At 40.0% G+C, this 18,632-nt stretch overlaps 3 protein-coding genes across 4 annotated transcripts; all 3 read left to right on the top strand.

Annotated features, from left to right (window-relative positions):
• Positions 1-373: 373 nt before the first annotated feature.
• On the top strand, positions 374-5,087 carry khdrbs1a (KH domain containing, RNA binding, signal transduction associated 1a). The gene is made up of 10 exons (XM_077538262.1): positions 374-779; positions 1,276-1,403; positions 1,632-1,748; positions 1,838-1,984; positions 2,060-2,184; positions 2,265-2,520; positions 2,636-2,712; positions 2,797-2,858; positions 2,947-4,801; positions 4,871-5,087. The coding sequence occupies exons 1-9, from the start codon at positions 689-691 to the stop codon at positions 3,054-3,056; spliced, it is 1,113 nt and encodes a 370-aa protein (XP_077394388.1). The 5' UTR covers positions 374-688; the 3' UTR covers positions 3,057-4,801; positions 4,871-5,087.
• A 1,057-nt stretch (positions 5,088-6,144) lies between these two features.
• tmem39b (transmembrane protein 39B) lies at positions 6,145-12,631 on the top strand. 2 transcript variants are annotated; one of them, XM_077538253.1, is made up of 9 exons: positions 6,145-6,426; positions 6,964-7,144; positions 7,231-7,450; positions 7,692-7,775; positions 8,285-8,439; positions 9,360-9,693; positions 10,567-10,754; positions 10,839-10,959; positions 12,254-12,631. In XM_077538253.1, exons 2-9 carry the CDS (start codon positions 7,014-7,016, stop codon positions 12,485-12,487), a joined length of 1,467 nt encoding a protein of 488 aa, XP_077394379.1. In that variant the 5' UTR covers positions 6,145-6,426; positions 6,964-7,013; the 3' UTR covers positions 12,488-12,631. The 2 variants fall into 2 exon arrangements, with proteins under 2 accessions (XP_077394379.1, XP_077394380.1); XM_077538254.1 differs by lacking the exon at positions 6,145-6,426 and adding an exon at positions 6,583-6,780.
• An 813-nt stretch (positions 12,632-13,444) lies between these two features.
• ccdc28b (coiled-coil domain containing 28B) lies at positions 13,445-18,615 on the top strand. The gene is made up of 6 exons (XM_077538266.1): positions 13,445-13,606; positions 14,832-15,127; positions 16,029-16,198; positions 16,263-16,417; positions 17,327-17,349; positions 17,421-18,615. Exons 2-6 carry the CDS (start codon positions 14,892-14,894, stop codon positions 17,473-17,475), a joined length of 639 nt encoding a protein of 212 aa, XP_077394392.1. The 5' UTR covers positions 13,445-13,606; positions 14,832-14,891; the 3' UTR covers positions 17,476-18,615.
• Positions 18,616-18,632: the final 17 nt, after the last annotated feature.

Below are 18,632 nucleotides of genomic sequence, written 5' to 3'. Positions count from 1 at the left end.
GTTTCATGAGTTGTTTGAATGGTTCTGACACATTCAGCTGTCGCAATAGTTACTGTCGTTTGTAATTACAGTATCTCCGGACACTTAATATACAATAAGATTTATGCCACACCTACCTCGCATGTTCTTCAAACATAATCAGCTATCCAAAACAATGCATGCACTTTCAATGAGCGGAAAATTTCATTTCACAGAAGCCCGCCATTTTGACGTGACGTAAAGTTGTTCATTGATTAAAAATGTGATGTCACAATCGCAACACATTTCAATAGGCTAAATAATTTTAGCGGTAAAGGATATGCGGTAGAAAATATTTTTATTTTTTAAATTACTTTTTTATTTGAAGGATTTTTAACAGTTTTTTTGGGCGGTGACTTGACTACAACGTCACGTCCTGCATGGCTCTCTCTCTCTCTTTCTTCTCTCAATCGAATACAGCTGCGCCATCTCCTCTTTGTCCGTCGACGAAAGGCAACAATTCGCTGCAGAGAAACAACAGGACTGAATAACCACGTCGCTGTTCAGCACAGACTCTTGTTAGCCTTTTTAGCTCACGGTTGTGGCTTGCATCCTCAGCAAATCGAGCGACACTGCGTTTGTTGCATTGAGTGGTGTTCGCGTGGTTCTAGCTTAGCTAGTGCTAACAAAGGCCGCCGTCGCGTCAAGTCTTGTTCACGAAGACCGCAAAATGGAAGACACAAAATACCTACCGGAGCTCCTGGCCGAGAAAGACAGCTTGGATTCGTCCTTCACTCACGCAATGAAACTTATTTCTGCAGGTATGTTGATTTGACTTGCGATTAGCTTTGTTGGCCTAAACTGCTAACAGGTCGCCTGTGGCCTATTTTTTCTTGACTGCTTGAAAAGCGTTTAGATTAACAGACGAACAATGGAGCGTTAAACGTGGTGTATATGTAGGTCAACCATCATTGCGTTTTGATTTCTAAATGTACTCTCAAATCATTACTTACTGTACTTTTTTTTTTTTTCTTGTTACCGCGATTTTTTTAAGCGTGGCTTTTTTTTTCTTTTTGCACGATGGTGGTCGAGCCAGTGGTTCGGGAGTGTCTTTGTAGTGTGCTTAGTTAGCATTAGCAATCCTTACTTGACTGTTTTGCCTAAGAAACTAGTATCCACATATTTAATATTGGCTGTTCATTCATTTACCCCTTGTTCTTGTCCGAATATTGATATTATTTTATTTATATTTAACTTTTGATGTTGCATATCCTCGTGTATTGGCTTGTGTATGCATTCATTGTTCTCTTTCTGTAGAGATTGATAGGATTCAAAAAGGTGAACCCAAGAAAGAACAAGAAAAAGAGAAATACTTGGATCTCTTCGCTACAAAGACTCTTCAGCTCAAAGAACGTGTACTTATTCCATCCAAACAGTTTCCCAGGGTAAGTCATTTTGTAAAAGATACGTATATTCTGCACTCCTATTGTCATGTGATTGTGGTAACGTTAGTCTGCACCATAAGCCTTTCTTAAATGTGCTCATTTTAAAAGTCAGAATGAGGTCATGTATCCAGGGTTGTAAGCTGATTTCTGCATGAGCAAACTTGACAGCTTCACCCGGCAAGACACTGGGCTCCACTGTGCTGATTTACTTATGTTTATTTCCACAAGGTCAACTTTGTCGGCAAGCTTTTGGGGCCACAGGGTAGCACCATCAAGAGGCTGCAAGAGGAAACTGGTGCCAAGATTTCAGTTTTGGGAAAAGGTTCCATGAGGGATAAGTCAAAGGTATGCATGTGATTTAGATGTTCTAAATGTCTTAATGTATACTTAGCCTATCAACTTTAATTTGACTACAAACTGAATTGTGCTTTTAGGAGGAAGAGTTACGGAATGGCGGCGAAGCCAAGTATGCTCACCTTGCATTGGAGTTGCATGTTTTCATTGAGGTGATGGCACCCATCCCAGATGCCTACCTTCGCATGGCTCACGCTATGGACGAGGTCAAAAAGTTCCTGATTCCTGTAAGTCACTCGTATTTTACAACAGTCTGTTTACTTGAATACGTGCGATTATTTTAACAAGACATTTGTTATCAGGAACCTGGTGAGTATGACCCATATATGGACCCTAATTTCCTGAATGGATCTCATGATGGATCAGCCCGGGGACGTGGCGGGCATATGGGAAGAGGCCGAGGTATGCCACCAGGTGCTGGGCCAAGGTAAGACTCATGCAAGTAGTGATGGTCCTCCTGTGTCTCCGTTGTCACTGAAACGCGACTGTATCGGCTCGTTCCCACAGAGGGCGCGGACTCCCCCGCGGTGGTCCTCGTGGAGGTATGCGCGGTGGTGGCCCACGAGGAGGAATGAGCCGAGGCAATTCTCGAGGCGGACCGGCCGGTAGAGGTGGGCCCGCATCTGCAAATCGAGGGGGTTCTGCCTCACGCTCTAGACCCCCTGCAGCCGGGGCGCCGAGGATGCTCCCCGCTGCTGCCCTTTCCCACCAGCAGGTTCCCCCTTCAGGCTCCCAAGCCAAACCTGAGTCCTATGAAGCCTATGTAAGCTATTAGACTGAGCTTTCTTATTTAGACGTCCCAATAAATGGTTTATCAAACGCACGTCTTGACATCTTTTTGCCATGATAATGTACTTGGTGATTTATCTTCCTTCCAGCCTGCTTATGAGGATTCATATGCAGAGCCAGCCTATGAGGGATATGAAAATTATTATAGCCAACAACCTGTGCCCACGTGAGTGACTTTTACGACATGAACCTGCCATCCAGTTTATTGCATTCCAATTCATTATTGCTTGCATTTGAAATGTTTTTACAGGGATACTGAATATTATGACTATGCCCATGGAGAGCCACAGGAAGCCGGCTATGAGCAATATGGTAAGTATTCGAAGCAATACGTTCTCCCCCGAATGTGAGGAAACGGATCAGTGTATTGATTTTTTTTTTTTTTTTTTCGTCCCATCAGGTCAGGAGGACTGGGAGAACACATGGTCGGCCTCTGCAGCTGGAGGCAAGGCTGCTCAGGCCAGGCAGGCAAAGGGAACCTATAGAGAGCATCCCTATGGAAGATTCTGAGCAACTACTGGTAGAGAGTTGCCATGGCAACTGTCTTCGGTTGTAACTCGCGTAACGTTTCAAAAGTAATTTCCATTGTTTTTCTCCCTTTTTTTATTATTTTTTTATGGTTTAACATTTTTAGGACAGATTTTGTTGCATGTGTTTTTTCTTTTTCTTTTCTTCTCCCCAGGGGTAAAAATGTCAGTTAACTATTTCTCCATTTAATAACTGTTACAGTTAGAAGTTGGCAGTTGCAGCGTGACAAACCTTAGAGGCAATCACATTTTAGCAAAATTTGTTGGTTACGTTTTAATTTTTACCATACCAAAATTGTCGCGGTGAATTAAATCTAGGCTCCATGTTTATTTACAAACGGAACAAAAGAAAAATAGTGTAATTTGCAGGCAAAAATAACCCTTGTTTTATGGTCCAACGCAAATCTTACAACATACAACTTTTCTATTAAGTCACATAAATCTTATGGTAATGAAATTTCGACGTGGAAAATTATGCTTGATAATCTGATTTGTCACAATTACTTGCAAAAATGCCGAAGGCCAACCCGTTCAATGTGTGTACAGGAGGCTGCGGCCTCCTCAATATTTTGTACATAACTGCAGGACAAACATGTGTTAGAAGTCACGTAAAAATGCCTAAGTGTGTACGGTTGGCTAAATAGGATTCTAAATGCGTATATCCAAATGTCTTTCTGCATTACGTTGTTTTAATAAAGTGTGTAGTTTCAGTTTAAACTTGATTTAAACCTGCTATTTTGCTTTGTTGTGCAAAAAAAAAGATTTCCGTTGGGGAACATGAACATGTAAACGGTGAATAAGTTACATGTGTACTGTCAGACTGATTTTTCTTTAGGACAAAACAAAACTGTTTTGACATTGAGCTAAGTGTTTTTCCAAAATTTCTAAACTCCACTTGTAATGTCACCTACAATAATAAAGCTCATCATTCCACGAGGTATGGTCTGCCAAATATAAGTTGGACTTGATGATATCCTGCTTGAATATGTATTGTCAACCTATAGTGTATCTGCAACTAGAAGGCGTCAGCCACATGAACTGAATCTCAACAGTATTTCAAACCAAGCTTGCAGGGGTCTTGACTTTGATGCAAAGTCATGCTGGCTGCTTTTTTATAAAAGACAAAAATCGCAGAGGGGAGGATTCTAAAAGCCAAAAGATCGCCACATGAAGGTAAAACTAACCAACTCTCATCTATTAGATCTTTGTTTTATATTGTGCCAAGTATAAGGTAATTATCAAAATGCACACAAAAAAAAAATGCTTGAAATGTAATAAAAATATTGGCTATTCCGAGCAAAATAAGTCATACAAAAGGATCAGAAGTCTTTGTGATGCAACTCTTGCTCAAATAAAAATCAGTTGTAATGTACTCCCAATACCTTATTATCCTGACAATTTCTGTAGATTGTAGTTGGATGAAAATATAATATACCTAACAATACATGTAGTAATATCCCATGTAGATGGATGAAAATTAGTCCATCATAATATATCACATCTAACAATACATGTGCTAGTAATATACCAATAATGAAAAAAAAAAAATGCTTGAGTTGCATAAATCTTTAGTTTATGCTAGATATGCATGTTTGCTTGTGAGAGAGTGAATGCCTGTTGAGTGCATGTTTGTGCTGCCGAAAGCTCATTTTGTTTTTCTTCATAGGTTTTAAGCGAAATGTCTCAATGCTGGAGACAAACTGATTCCAGTCTTCCTGAACTATGATGGTTGGTAAAAGAAAATTGTAGGACATGTATTGCAGGAAGAAAGTGAAATTTGTTCTCCTTCCTCAACAGGGTTTTTAAATGTCCTTTCCAAAGAGGCTTTGCAGCAGGGAAGGCTGCTTTGATGTCACTGTACCTGGACTTCACTGCGGATTGTTTACTGAGGAGACAAGTCATTTTTTTCCCCTATGAGGAATTTTTAATGTACTGTGTATATTTATTTCTTACCTGTTTCTTAATGGTATTTTCAATGTTTACATTGACTTCAATAAAGTATTTTTTATTGTGACTAACGCATCAGTGGCTTCACAGTAGAGTATGCTGTAATTGACTGAAGTTGCGCTGTATGTTTTTTCACTGTACATTTAAGCAATACTAATAGAATAGTCAACAGATGAACCTCAGTCCACTGGTTATAAGAAAAGTGAAATCGAGTGCAGTTAAAACAGGGAACTGATACTTGATACATACTGAAACGTTTAATTTGTCAATATGTTAATATGCATGATTCCTCAATAATTAGGAAACCGATAAATGTGCAACGGTTTACATTCTCTTGTCAAATGACCACTTTTACATTTCAAGACATAAATACTGGTGAGCTAATTTTGGAACAGGGCTGTGTGATCCTTGTCGGGGTGGGTACCTGATGATGCCCATGGGCACCACGTTGGTGAGTTGACCCCATAATTGGCCACGTCTCTGTTTGCAAGTCATAAGGATTCATTAAGTCATTTGATACAAGTTGAAATAAATTATTTACAGTATGTTCTGTGCGGCCCAACTATCCCAAACAGTATGCTGCGTAGCAAAATAACAGGTTTTCAACGTCTCAGGGGCGGCCATTTTGCCTTTTGCTGTCGACTGAAAATGACAGCTCAGGTTGTGAGACCGTTATTTGACCAAACCCAGAAAACAGGTTGGCTGTGATTGGTCGTTACATAAAACCTTGATGTCATTTTCGACAAGGCAAAATGGATACAGTATTATATAAGTTCAAAATATGATTAGAAAATGTTTTGGTGCTTAAATCGTATTCCACAAATACATTAATCAGAAACACCGTGCACATAGAACAGATTGTACATTTTGTTGGCCATGTAGTTTACTATTTCCATTTTCGTTACTAATGCGTCCTGGAAGATTTTGATCTCACCAGATGCACTTAATTTATACACTTAATTTATAACAAAACGTCTGTTTTATGTGTCTGTCGTACTTTGCTTCATAAACACAAGGTGCAGTGGACCCACTCGTATGGTGCCCTCTTGGAAAATTCTAATGAACAACCATTCACACTCAAGGACAATGAAGAGTCTTCAATAAACGTAACATAGAGGAGACCTTTGAAACTCCACACAGAATCCATCAACCTATGTGAAGCAGACATTTGCGCATCAAGCGTGCTCTTATTGACGTTGACTTTGTTGCACTGTCCCTTTAAATGAGACTCCACCCTCTGGTTGGTAACATCCGCGCTCCCGTCTATCAGCAACCACTTGTACAACAACAATGAATGCGTTTGGCCATTTCAATGTAAAACACGCCAGCATCTCAGCAGTTCTCAAACTCGATTGCCTTTAAGTGGAAATTGATGCCGCGAAGCATTATCTGACACACCGTCGCTGGTAGGCTTTCATCTTCCTGTTGATCAATTTAATATCTTAGCTGAATGCTAACTAGCTCGCTTCATGGACTTTAGTAGGCCTTCGATCTTTGTATTTAATCAAGCATGGTCTTGGCGGAAAGACCCCTCTGGGTCCATTCGTCATTGTGTATAGCCCACCACGTTCTTGCAGCATATGTCTCTTATGGGTTGGACGGAAATGTTTCCTAGCTGATGCCATAAAACTGTTTTGTGACGTAGCTTAGTGAAGACAGTGAGATTGTTGGCTTGTGCAGCAAGTGTGAAATATTTTCAACTTTGTGTTAAGTCTTAGAATTCATAGTCATTGCGACTGCACACGGAATTGATACATTTGGTAATAAATAGCTGTAAAATTTCTCACTCTCATTGGCTGTGCTTGTTTGGACCACACCTTAAGACCAAATATGATTACTAATGTACTACTTAGGAATTGTTGGCAGCCATCTAAATGCCAACCTGACACAAAGTGTATTTGCTGTATCAGATTGGCTTTGACAGTATCCCCTTCTCTAAACAGGTTTTCGCAAGGAGAGGAATCCCCTTAGGAGTGAGCTGTGGGTGCGCGTAATGGCAGGTGGAAGGCGAGGGGCAAACCGCACCACTTACTGCAGACCTCCACTTGGCAGTGAACCAGGCTCAGTAAACAATGGCAACCACTCCACCAGCTCGCCCGTCACCGGGGTGCGATCGCGCGCCAGGTTCGTTTGAATCTTTTGCCTACAGAATGTAGAAAAGCATAGAGTCTAATCTTTTTTTTTTTTTTTTTTTTTAATTTCTTCTGCAGGAGTGGTACAGGAGCATGCATGTCCAGCCCTCCGCTGGCTGCGCAGACAGTTGTGCCCTTAAAACACTGCAAGATCCCGGAGTTGCCCGTGGATCACAACGTGCTGTTTGAGCTGCACCTTTTCTTCTGCCACCTCATTGCCCTCTTTGTCCACTATGTCAACATCTACAAGACTGTATGGTGGTACCCGCCATCACATCCTCCCTCACACACTTCCCTCGTGAGTACCCTTTTACATGACACGAACGTGTTTCACATTAGTGAGAAACGAGTTCTGAGGTTTGGGTTCAAATTTTGGCTTTGATATACCTGCTGCATAATTTACGTTTGTCTATATGTCATGACTTGCCTTTCATCTCTCATTACAACATCTCTACCTTCTTTCTTTTTGATGTGCACTCTACCAAGTTTTTTTTTTTTTTTTTTTAAATGTAAGATTAAACCTTCATGTTGTTTTCCAGAACTTCCACCTGATTGATTATAACATGCTGGTGTTCATAGTCATCATTCTGGCTCGGAGGTTAATCGCAGCAATTGTCAAAGAGGTGAGAACATTTATTTTGCTAGAGTTTCTCGAATTTTTGTCACGTTTGCAAAAATAAGACCCATCTTGAATACCATGCTATAGAGATGACCACAGCTGTGTTTGTGTAATTTAGTAATAAGTTAATGCTTATAGACCTCACAGAATTTTTTTTGTGGAAAATATCCCAACCACAATCACAATTATGAACTTAGTTACTAGAACTATTAGATTATTATCAGAACTAGGGCTGCACGATATTGGAAAAACATGCAATATGCGATATACAGGACTGTCTCAGAAAATTAGAATATTGTGATAAAGTCCATTATTTTTTGTAATGCAATTAAATAAGCAAAAATCCCAAAAATTCTGGTTTCATTACAAATCAACTGAAATAATGCAAGCCTTTTATTGTTTTAATATTGCTATTTGTGGCTTTTTTTTTTCCAGCCCTAATTAGAACTCACTTTAACTTTGATCCATTACAATAGAAATGAAGCACCCGCTTGTTTTTTGGCTCTCCCGCAGGCATCACAGAGCGGGAAATTATCATTTCCTCATTCCATCTTCTTAGTGATGGCACGCTTCGCTGTGCTAACGCTGACGGGCTGGAGTCTGTGCCGCTCCCTCATTTATCTCTTCAGAACTTACTCTGTGCTCAGCCTGCTCTTCCTCTGCTACCCGTGAGTACCGTCATGTTCAGGGAACTTTGGACCTTGAGCTGCCGAGTGCGTTGACATGCGCACTTAATCAGACAGACTGACATAGTTCGTTAGTTTTGTCCCCATAAGTACCGATGTGCTCCTCCCACATAAAGAGCTTGTTTTGTTTTACGAAAAAGATAAGAGGCACCACAATTTTTTTTCTCTCCAAATACATATTTAGTTGTCCTGTTGTTACATTACGTTTACAAACTTACTACCTCTCCTGATAAGACAGAATTCCATCACCTGGTATCTGAATTTTTTATTTTTTTTAAACTCTGGGACAATTGAAGTTTAAAAACGGATTTGTCATAGCCTAGGAAACGTTTTCTGTATTATTGCCCCCTTTCAATTCAGAATTATTACATTACTAAGAAAAGAAAGGAAAAAGGGATCATTTGGGCTGTTCCAAAAATGGCAGGTGTCAACATTTTTCTTGGCAAACATTTACTGTACGAACTGAGTAATGTTTGAGGATTTTACCTTTCCGGTTAAGTAATATTTAGTTGCATTACCCCTGTTAATGAGAGTTGGGTCAACCCATTAATAGCACCTGTGAAAGGGTTTTCAACTCCAGTTGGCCAGTAAAGAGGAAGAAGTCACTCTTGCTAGTCGGGTGGACACTTCGCTGCTTGTTAATAAGGAGCTGACAAAGTGAACATTGTACACGGATACAAGAGCGCATTCATTGATTTGCTTCGGTTCTACGTGACTTGTTGTTGCTTTCGCTTCACATACACCTGACACCTGGCGGACGTGCGGTAGTTCGTGTGAGGCACATGTCGGTACTAGTCACAAACCAATTTGGGTGGACATTACTCGTGGATACTTTAAAAAAAAATTTTTTTTTAAACAGCTATAATTGCAAAAAGTGTCATTGTACCTCCTGTCGCCTCCAGATTCGGGATGTATATCCCATTCTTTCGGTTGAGCTGCGACTTCCGGCGCGCCGGCCCCCTCTCCCCCATCGCCAGCATTGGCTCCAAAGAGATGGGCGGCGTCAGCCGGGTTCGGGACTACCTGACGGTGCTCAAGGAAACCTGGAAGCAGCACACCAGCCAGCTGTACGGCGTCCAGGTCATGCCGACTCACGCCTGCTGCCTTTCGCCGGACCTGATCCGCAAAGAGGTGGAGTTCCTCAAGATGGACTTTAACTGGAGAATGAAGGAGGTGCTGCTTAGCTCCATGCTGAGTGCTTACTATGTGGCCTTTGTACCCGTCTGGTTTGTCAAGGTGAGATATTTACGTTTAAAGCCATAGAAATGACATTTTCTGATACACTCTCATCTTATGGCGGCCATTTTGCCTCTGGCAACTGATAATGACGTCACTGTTACTCAGGGTTCAGGTAACGACCAATCAGCGCTCATTGCTCAGTTTGTAAATGTCACATGACCAAACTCAGAAAGCAGTTGAGCCCTGATTGGTCCCTGAGCAACTGTGATGTCATTTTCAGTCGACAGCAAGTGGCAAAATGGCCGCCCCTGAGATGTAACTGAGGACCAAAATTGCCAAAATAAAAAATAAATAAATGTGAAAATAAAAATGGATATAAAATATATAATTCTCAAATTAAATACAAAATATATATATAAATGGAAATAAAAACACGTTAGGACCGCCCCCTCATTTGAATAACATTTCATCCTGACAGTGTGTCTGCAGCATGAAATAATTAAATGTGAGAGCAGAGCGTTTTATTTATTGATATTCTATTTATAAATTTATTTTTGTATTTTTTATTTGTATTTATTTTTACTTTATATAGAGTTAGTTTGAAGTTTATTTCGAACATAGTCATTAAAAACAACAAAAAATAAAAAATCAATAACATAAACAAGCAAAATCCATAATATTCCAAGTGAAAACATAAACTACTAGTCCGAAAAGGAGTAGGAAGAAGTCAAACTTAATTAAATAATAACTCAATATATTTATTCTTTTGTTTATATTTTTTGAGTTAGATTTTTCACATCCATTTTTATTTTCGCTTTTATTTATTTAATTTATTCATTTATTGATTTTTAATTTTGGCAATTTGGTCATCCATACATGAGCATCTCTGTTATAGATGGTCCTTCCTATTTCTTTTTTCTTTTTTTCTAGAGCACACAATACGTGGACAAACGCTGGTCTTGCGAGCTCTTCATCCTGGTGTCAGTCAGCACGTCAGTCATCCTCATGAGACACTTTTTGCCATCCCGCTACTGCGACCTGCTCCACAAAGCCGCCGTGCATCTGGGCTGCTGGCAGAAAGTGGACCCGTCCCTCTGCTCCAACGTCCTCCAGCACATGTACGCGCTTTCATAACTCAGTCAGCGACATGTGCCTTTAAGCTCAGTTTGGGAATCATTTGTTATCTGTTGTTTTGCTCTCAGGTGGACGGAAGAATACATGTGGCCACAGGGAGTCCTGGTCAAACATAATAAGAATGTCTACAAAGCGACGGGCCACTACAATGTCGCCGTACCATCAGATGTGTCCCATTATCGCTTCTATGTGAGTAATGCAAGCAGATCAGGATCTGGGTTGTGAAACCTCTTCTTAGTATTTTTTATAATGTAATTTAATGAGATTTTTATTTCCCATTTTCAAGTGCGGTAGCGGTGTGTGTAACAATTTGTTTGAACCTTTTGAATTACAATTGAAGGACAGTATCTGTTGTGTTCATTAATAACGATACGATCCAAATACATTCAATGTCTTGGAATTGATTCAGGAAATTTTATGTCAAAAATGTGCCCAATGTGAAATAAATAATACCTGGATACGGGAGAGTGAGAATGAAGTTCTCTAGATTCCTGTTGCTTGTTTGGGAATCTACGGAAGCGTATTGCATTCACTTGAAAAAAAACAAAAACAAAAAAACTACTGTTTTTCTGACTAATTTTTTGGGGAAATTTGTTTTTTGTTTGTTTTTTTTTAGATTTTTTTTTCAGTTTTTCTGAATATTTTTTTCTGTTTTAGTGATTTTTTTTCTGTTATATATATATACATATATATAAAACATTCTGAAAAACAGGAAAAAAAATACTACGAAAAACAGGGGAAAAAATTATTCCAAAAAACAGAAAAAAATAAAATAAAATTTCCGAAGAACAGAGCACCAACTTCTGTTTTTCAGAGTTTTTTTTTTGGGGGACCTGTGAACGCCAAATGACTTTTTCAAGACCACTGACCTGTATATATGACTGGATAGCCGATAGCCCATACACGCCAGTGCAAGCCGTTGAAGTCACCGGGCGGCCGTCTTGTTACTCCCACGTCGTGATCAGACTACTGTATAAACAAAATGGTATACGTACAAATGAGACAAATACAGCTCGTAGGCAGTTAGTATAAGGCCGGAGGAGGGGTGGGGGCTTTGTGCCTTGGTGGTCACTATTTTTTTTTTTAAGAAGGAAAAAAACAAAAAAACAAAAAAAACGGAACAAAACACCCACCCCATGCCCAGGTAACATTCAATCACGGCTCAGGTTCAGGAAACAGGTGAGCCGTGATTGGTAATTACCCTGAGCTCAACTGTGATGTCATTTTCAGTCGACAGCAAATGGCAAAATGGCCGCCCCTTGAGATGGATAAAGTGGTTGGATTGTGCTCATTAATTCAGATTCCACAAGCATAATAACATAATAGAACTAGTGGGGGACACACACAACATTATTAAGAAAATTTTGGGATTGACTTCCCATTGAAAGTCATATCATATTCATCATATTCATCTTAATAATTCAATTGCCATCGGGTCCGCTTTGCCTCACAACTGACTCGTTCTGTCTCTTCCCCCCTGCAGTTCTTTTTTAACCAGCCGCTCCGAATATTGAACATCCTCATCATCCTGGAAGGCACCATCATTTTTTACCAACTCTACTCGTTGATGTGCTCAGAAAAGTGGAATCAGACCATATCGCTGGCACTGATCCTCTTCAGTAACTATTACGCCTTCTTCAAGCTTCTGAGGGACAGGCTGGTGTTGGGCAAAGCTTACGCCTACTTAAACAGTCAATCCGACCAGAAAGTCAGTTAGGTGTAAGTTATATTGCAGGGTGCGCTCAAGAAAAAACATGCTCAAGAGCTCTGTATTTTTTTTTTTTCTACAAATTGCTTTTTGTGTCATGCTTTTGTTCCGATCTGTCATAATAAAAAAAACATATTTTTGTATTACTTAAAATGTGGTCTGGTTGTAAATGTTTATTGTTCATGAACATTCTTTTCCTAACTTTTTTTTTTTTTTTTTTTTTTTTACTGCAGTTGGGTGTTTAAAACGTGACATAAAAGATTTCAATTACATTTCTGCAACTGCAACAGATTCACGTGATATTCCCAATCTATGGCCTTATTTAAAACATGGATACCACCGGCTTCTGCCATTTCAATTTTCTGTCTAATATGAAACACTGTACATCCAAATGAGGTGTACTTCCCCACATTATTATGTTATAAGAAGTGCAATTAACGTTTTTCATTTGTCATTTTTTTTGCACTGGTCACCTTTTGATTGAGTCTTATTTTGTGACTCGTTTTAGATTTTGATGGTTCCGACCAGGCTATTTCAAAATAAAATACCACTCACAAGAGGGAAACGTGCGTGTGAGGAGGTTTTGTTATCTTTGTGCCGTTATCAAACTAGATATTAAACATAATTGACAGAATAACTTAAAAAAAAAAATCCCACACAGTAGAGTTGTGAGGACTACCGCTATCTCTGACCCTAATGACGACGAGTAGTAAAAATAATGGTGGATGATGGAAAAATAAATCAGGGTATCAAGGACACATGGTTCGATTTTGATAGTCAAAGAAGAATTGACGTGCGTGAACTAATTCAAGGATAGCAGATGCTGACTGAGGAGCTTTTTGTGCCACCATGTGGACGCTGGTGTGTCGCAGGGCAAGGTAAGTGCCGTCTTTGTGCCTGTCAGACAGCGCTCGGGGTAAATTGCTGTTAAGAAAACAAATGTGCGCTGTCCCTTTAAGACTGCTCAAGGCTGGAGCTGCGCAAAAGAGCGTCGCTCATCTCAAACCCGATTTAACGTTTCAACATTTGCACGGATGCTACCGGGTTGAATTCATCGCATTCCTACCCTCTAAATGTGATGAAATGTGATTTTGCAGCGATTACATTCCCTGGCGCGTGACTGAATCGGTAAGTTTCATTTGTTTGGAGTGAAGACGATGTTTTCACATGCGGGCTGTTTTTTTTTTAATTATCGGTGTATTTCAAAACAAAGGCCACTGAATTGCAAGAAAACGACAGTTTTCATATTTAAGTTTCTAAATTGTGGTCAAAATGTGCACCACAGAGCTCTGCGTGTGTGGTCTTGGATGTTTTTGCATCATTTTACTGACTCTTCTAAATAATGGGTTGAGGTATAGCGACATCATCGTAAGATTCGCATTAATGTGGCTAACAGTAAAAATGCACTCTTGATTGTTTATTAACCCACATAGATAACTGTAAACTTTTTACAGGAAAAAACTTTTATTTTAATATCTGTTTGCATGCATGAACATTTTTTTTGGAAGTCATACTTTTTTTGAGTAACATAACTTTTTCGAGATTATATCCCGATTTTTTTTTCTTTTGTGAATGTCGTTCCAGAATAAAAAAAAAAAAAACGTCAAAAGAATACATTTGTATTTTTGAAAAAAATCACCCTCGTTAAACTTCGTTATTAATGTAAAAATATAGTGACAATTTTGGGGGGGATTAACTGTTTTTTTAAAAAGGAATATTTATCCCGACTAAATACATCTTCGTCATGATTTTATTATTTTTCATGTACAACACGTGTTATTAAGATCCGGTCTTCGAGGGCCGGCGTCCTGCAGGCATTGGATGTGTCCTTGCTCCAACTCACCTGTGTCCAAGCAACAGGATCATTATCAGGCTTATGTAGAGCTTGCTGATGAGGCCCAGGTGTGTTGGAGCAAGGACACATCCAAAACCTGAAAATGCCATCACGTGTGCACGGAGTTCAGGTAATGACCAATCATGGCAAACTCAGAAAACAGATGAGCTGTGTTTGTTCGTTACCCAAGATCTGAGCACCTGTGATGTCATTTCCAGTCAACAGCAAGTGGCAAAATGTGTTTTAAATAATAGTTGTACTGTACATGGAAAAACAATTTACCAAATTAATTCTAGATAAAATATTGTGACCATGGATAAATGAGTCAAGTATTCCTTAAGAAAAAGAGTATTGTCAACCAATTGCAAAGTATTTTCTCTAAAAATAATACTAGTTATTGCAACTTCGCAACACAACAATCATGATTTCTCCCTCCTCCAACACACCTGATTCCAATGATCAGCTCATCAGCAAGCTCTGTCCGTGTAGCAGCATGATAACGATCCTGATCATCATCAGGTGTGTTGGAGGAGGGGAGAAACATCACCGACTTAGGAAGAAGACGCCGACTCGCGGACGATGGAGGACAAGCGCAAGAAGCGGAGCCCCAAAGTGTCCCTCCCGCAGCCGCCGCCTCCCCCCATCAACCCACGCAAGGTCTCCGTCCTGCCTGCCAGCAAAAGCGCCACCTTCTCCCTCGGCCTGCCGCAGCCGCCGTCCCCCAAAAACCGCGGCAAGTACAAAAGGTCCGTCGGGGCGGTGGGGCAGCCCAAAGAGGTTTTCGCCGCCGTGGTGGCTCCACCCAAGACGACCAGGTAAATGTAGCAGCACGTATGCTGCTAAGTCCCCTTTTTTTTACCTGCTTAAATACAGTACTTGGTGAGTATTTAACTCATTCACCGCCATTTTCAGAAGCAATCCCATTCGCTCCCGGCTGTTTTACTGGATTTTGACTGCTTTTGCAAGGCCCACAGAATATTGTGTTATATTGCTATAAAAACACGGAACCTATCAAAAGAAAGATTAAAGTCTCTTCTTTCATCAGGAAAAAAAAAGTATGTTTATTTCTGTTTCCGTTTTGCAGCAATTAGCATTAGAAGAGAGCTAAGTTTCATCAGTTTTCACAAATCTATTTAAAATTGTAAGTAATTTAGCTTATTTTCTAGATGGCCCTGGTTGAGCTCCTTTGCTCTGCTGCCACCTACTGGCCGTTTGTGTAATTACTACCATTTCTGCAACCGTACTTTGCAGCTGAGAGGCTGCATCAAAGCCTTCTGTATGCTCTAGCATAAAAAACAAACCAAAAAAACGTATAAATACGTCTTTGGGACACATTAAAAAATTGTTTACACGTTATTGGGAGCAAATGGGTTAAGTAGATTTCAGAGTATTTAGGTAAATTAGGGCGTATTTGAATGTTGGATATTTAGGAGTTTAGATTACTTTTAGGCTGTCAATAGATTAAAAAGTATTTTAGGTAAAAGTTGAGAAGTACAGTATTTGAGTATGTCACGGACAGGGGTGTCCAAACTGTAAATTTGCTGCCATCTTGTGGCATCTATAGGCAATTACAGTCAAATATAAAACTTTTTAGGAGGTGGAAGTTTTTTTTTTTTTTTTTTTACCAAATCCAATCATTCTCGCTGACTTTTTACAGTATACTGTCAACAATCTTAGGATGTTATTTTTATTTTTATTTTTTTGTGGCTTCTCCAGGGTCCACAAGGAGAAGCCCAGGGCCCCCCAGCCCGCAGGACCCAGTAAAGTAGTGCAGTCGTCCCCCCTGCAGCACTCCTTCCTCACAGACGTGTCCGACGTGAGAGAGATGGAGGGCGGCCTCTTGAACCTCCTCAACGACTTCCACTCGGGCAAACTGCAGGCTTTCGGTAAAGCTGATTTTCATAAATTGGCTTGAAATTGAGCTTTAATACGTGTCGCGGCGCGCCACAGGCAAGGTGTGCTCCTTCGAGCAGCTGGAGCACGTGCGCGAGATGCAGGAGAAGCTGGCCCGCCTTCACTTCAGCATGGACAGCCACGTGGAGGAGCTTTCCGAGGACCAGAGGAAGTGCGCCTCCGACCACAACCTGGAGCACCTGCTCGGCAACGTAAGCGCAAAAACTCTACAGTATGGTTTTTTCCAGGACCGATATCCATCAAGATTATGAGTAGTTAAGGAGGCCAATAACCGCGAATTATTTTCAGTTAAAAAGTGGGAACATTTTTAGCAGATTATTATTTTTTTTTTAATACAAATGCCAGTCTTGACTTTGTTGTTTTCTGACTTTTTCTGAATTTTTCGGACTTTTCAAAATGTAGATTTTTTTTTTTTTTTTTTAATATATATAAATCTTAAAGGGATACTTTACTTATTTAGCCATTTTTGGTAGTCAAACATGAATATTTTGTCTAGAATAAATTTGCTATTTTCATTATTTTTCATGTACAATTCGTACCTTTTTAAAAACACATTTTGCAACTTGCTGTCGACTGAAAATGACATCACAAGGGCTCAGGTAACCAATCACAGCTCAGCTTGTGAATGTCACATGACCAAACCTAGAAAACAAGAATCTGCCACAAATCTGCCACTTTATAAAGTCACAAATTTACTTTACAAAGTCGCATATTTGCGAGAAAAAAACTCGGAAACAAATCTGCAAAGTGGCAAATTTGCGAGGAAAAAAAACAAAAATTGTGAGTTTGTAAAGTGGCAGATTAGTTTCGGAGTTTTTTTTTTTTTTTTTGTCCTTGCAAATCTGCCACTTTATAAAGGTACAACAATTGGGTTATTGGCATGGTTAATTATCCATCCTGGAAAACTCATGAAATATTTAATCAGGCCAGAAGAACATTGTCGCCCTGCCTGTGCCGGTAGCTGAGCTCACTCACGGAGGGCTTTAGATGGAAATTATTGACAAGCAAAGTCATGCACTAGCGCATTAAGGGTCAAGTGTCCGGTTGTGTTTTCACTTCTGCCCATCTTTCTTTCGTCTCTGCTCTTCTTCCTCTTGCAGCTGGAGGAGCTCAGCACCTCAATGTATCCTTTTTCGTCGACTCGCTTCTAAAATAAGCTGAACGTCTGCGGTTATCTTTAACGTGCGTGTTCAGACAAAAGCTCCACTTGGCTGAGAACCAGGACCTGCCCAAGACATCTGCGCCGTGACTAAAGTGAGGTGTTGAGGGGCCGTAATGTCCCAGCGGGTCGGTTACCATGGACGTATTCCACGCGGCCGCCATAGTAACACGATTGACACATTTATCGGGGGGGGGGGGGGGGGGTACTTTTCTTTTTTTCCTGTTAAGTCACCGAAGGTGCGGGAACAAATGACAAAACCAAACGCAACACAGCACAAGAAAATATCTGAAAGTAACTTATGATTGAATCTTTTTTTTGCAAATCAAAACCCTTGAAAACCACATTGTGGTTCAAGTCAGACAACTTTATATCTTTGCTAATATTTTGAACAGGATGTAATAAAATATGTCAGACAATCTTCACCGGAAGACCAAATGTATAACTTGTGTATTTGATAAAGATTTCCAGGTTAAATGTCATTTTCATTTCTCTACACTGTCTTTGGGTAAACGGGAAATCAACCCCCAAATTTTATTTACAATAACACTGGTCTAAACTTGGAATTCTGATTAATATTGCGTTTGTGGAATAATGAATGAAGCAGCAAAGAGGGCAGCCATTTTGTCTACTTAAAATGACATCACAGTCACTAAGGTAGTAACCAATCACGACTCACCTGTTTATTGAGCTGAGCAACTGTGACGTCATTATCAGTCAACAGCAAGTGGCAAAATGGCCGTCACCTGGGATGGATAAAAACAGTGCATGTTTGCCGAATATAATACATACACAAAAATGCAGTTTTTATCCATCCCAGGTGGCGGCCATTTTGCCACTTGCTGTTGTCTGACATCACAGTTGCTCAGCTAGCGACAACAGTTTGTTGATGCTAGCAAGTGGCAAAATGGCCGTCCCTTGGGAAGGATAAAACAGTGCATTTCGGGGCTTTATTCATATTCCACAAACTCGATATTAATGAGAATGCTACGTTTATACTAGTGGGTACTGTCAATATTTGTGGGTTGACTTACCTTTTAAAATGTGTACTTATACTGTCTTTATATAGAGATTCAAAATGGCAGCTACTTCCACAGTTGAGTGAATTTTAAGGGGTGAGATTTTGCTTGCGTGTTCCCAGACAGGCAATTTCAAGTTATTGCTTAGCCCATCCAATTATTATTGTTTTGGTCTCCTGTGACTCTATTAATAAACACATTTGGGATTGTCGCTTGGCTTTCATTGTG

This window comes from Festucalex cinctus, chromosome 12, assembly GCF_051991245.1.
Source record: "Festucalex cinctus isolate MCC-2025b chromosome 12, RoL_Fcin_1.0, whole genome shotgun sequence".
Classification (NCBI taxonomy): domain Eukaryota; kingdom Metazoa; phylum Chordata; class Actinopteri; order Syngnathiformes; family Syngnathidae; genus Festucalex; species Festucalex cinctus.
Note: the sequence above shows the minus strand (reverse complement) of the source record. Positions and strands in the feature narration are given on the sequence as shown.

Bases quoted from the DNA above. Each gene is read 5' to 3' on its own strand.
- khdrbs1a (XM_077538262.1), top strand. From the start codon at position 689: ATGGAAGACACAAAATACCTACCGGAGCTCCTGGCCGAGAAAGACAGC. The intron at 1,749-1,837 runs GTATGCATGTGA...TTGTGCTTTTAG, and splicing joins CCATGAGGGATAAGTCAAAG to GAGGAAGAGTTACGGAATGG. The intron at 2,859-2,946 runs GTAAGTATTCGA...TCGTCCCATCAG, and splicing joins AGCCGGCTATGAGCAATATG to GTCAGGAGGACTGGGAGAAC.
- tmem39b (XM_077538253.1), top strand. From the start codon at position 7,014: ATGGCAGGTGGAAGGCGAGGGGCAAACCGCACCACTTACTGCAGACCT. The intron at 7,145-7,230 runs GTTCGTTTGAAT...TTTCTTCTGCAG, and splicing joins GGGGTGCGATCGCGCGCCAG to GAGTGGTACAGGAGCATGCA. The intron at 10,755-10,838 runs GTACGCGCTTTC...TTTTGCTCTCAG, and splicing joins TCCAACGTCCTCCAGCACAT to GTGGACGGAAGAATACATGT.
- ccdc28b (XM_077538266.1), top strand. From the start codon at position 14,892: ATGGAGGACAAGCGCAAGAAGCGGAGCCCCAAAGTGTCCCTCCCGCAG. The intron at 16,199-16,262 runs GTAAAGCTGATT...GGCGCGCCACAG, and splicing joins GGGCAAACTGCAGGCTTTCG to GCAAGGTGTGCTCCTTCGAG. The intron at 17,350-17,420 runs GTATCCTTTTTC...GTGCGTGTTCAG, and splicing joins GAGGAGCTCAGCACCTCAAT to ACAAAAGCTCCACTTGGCTG.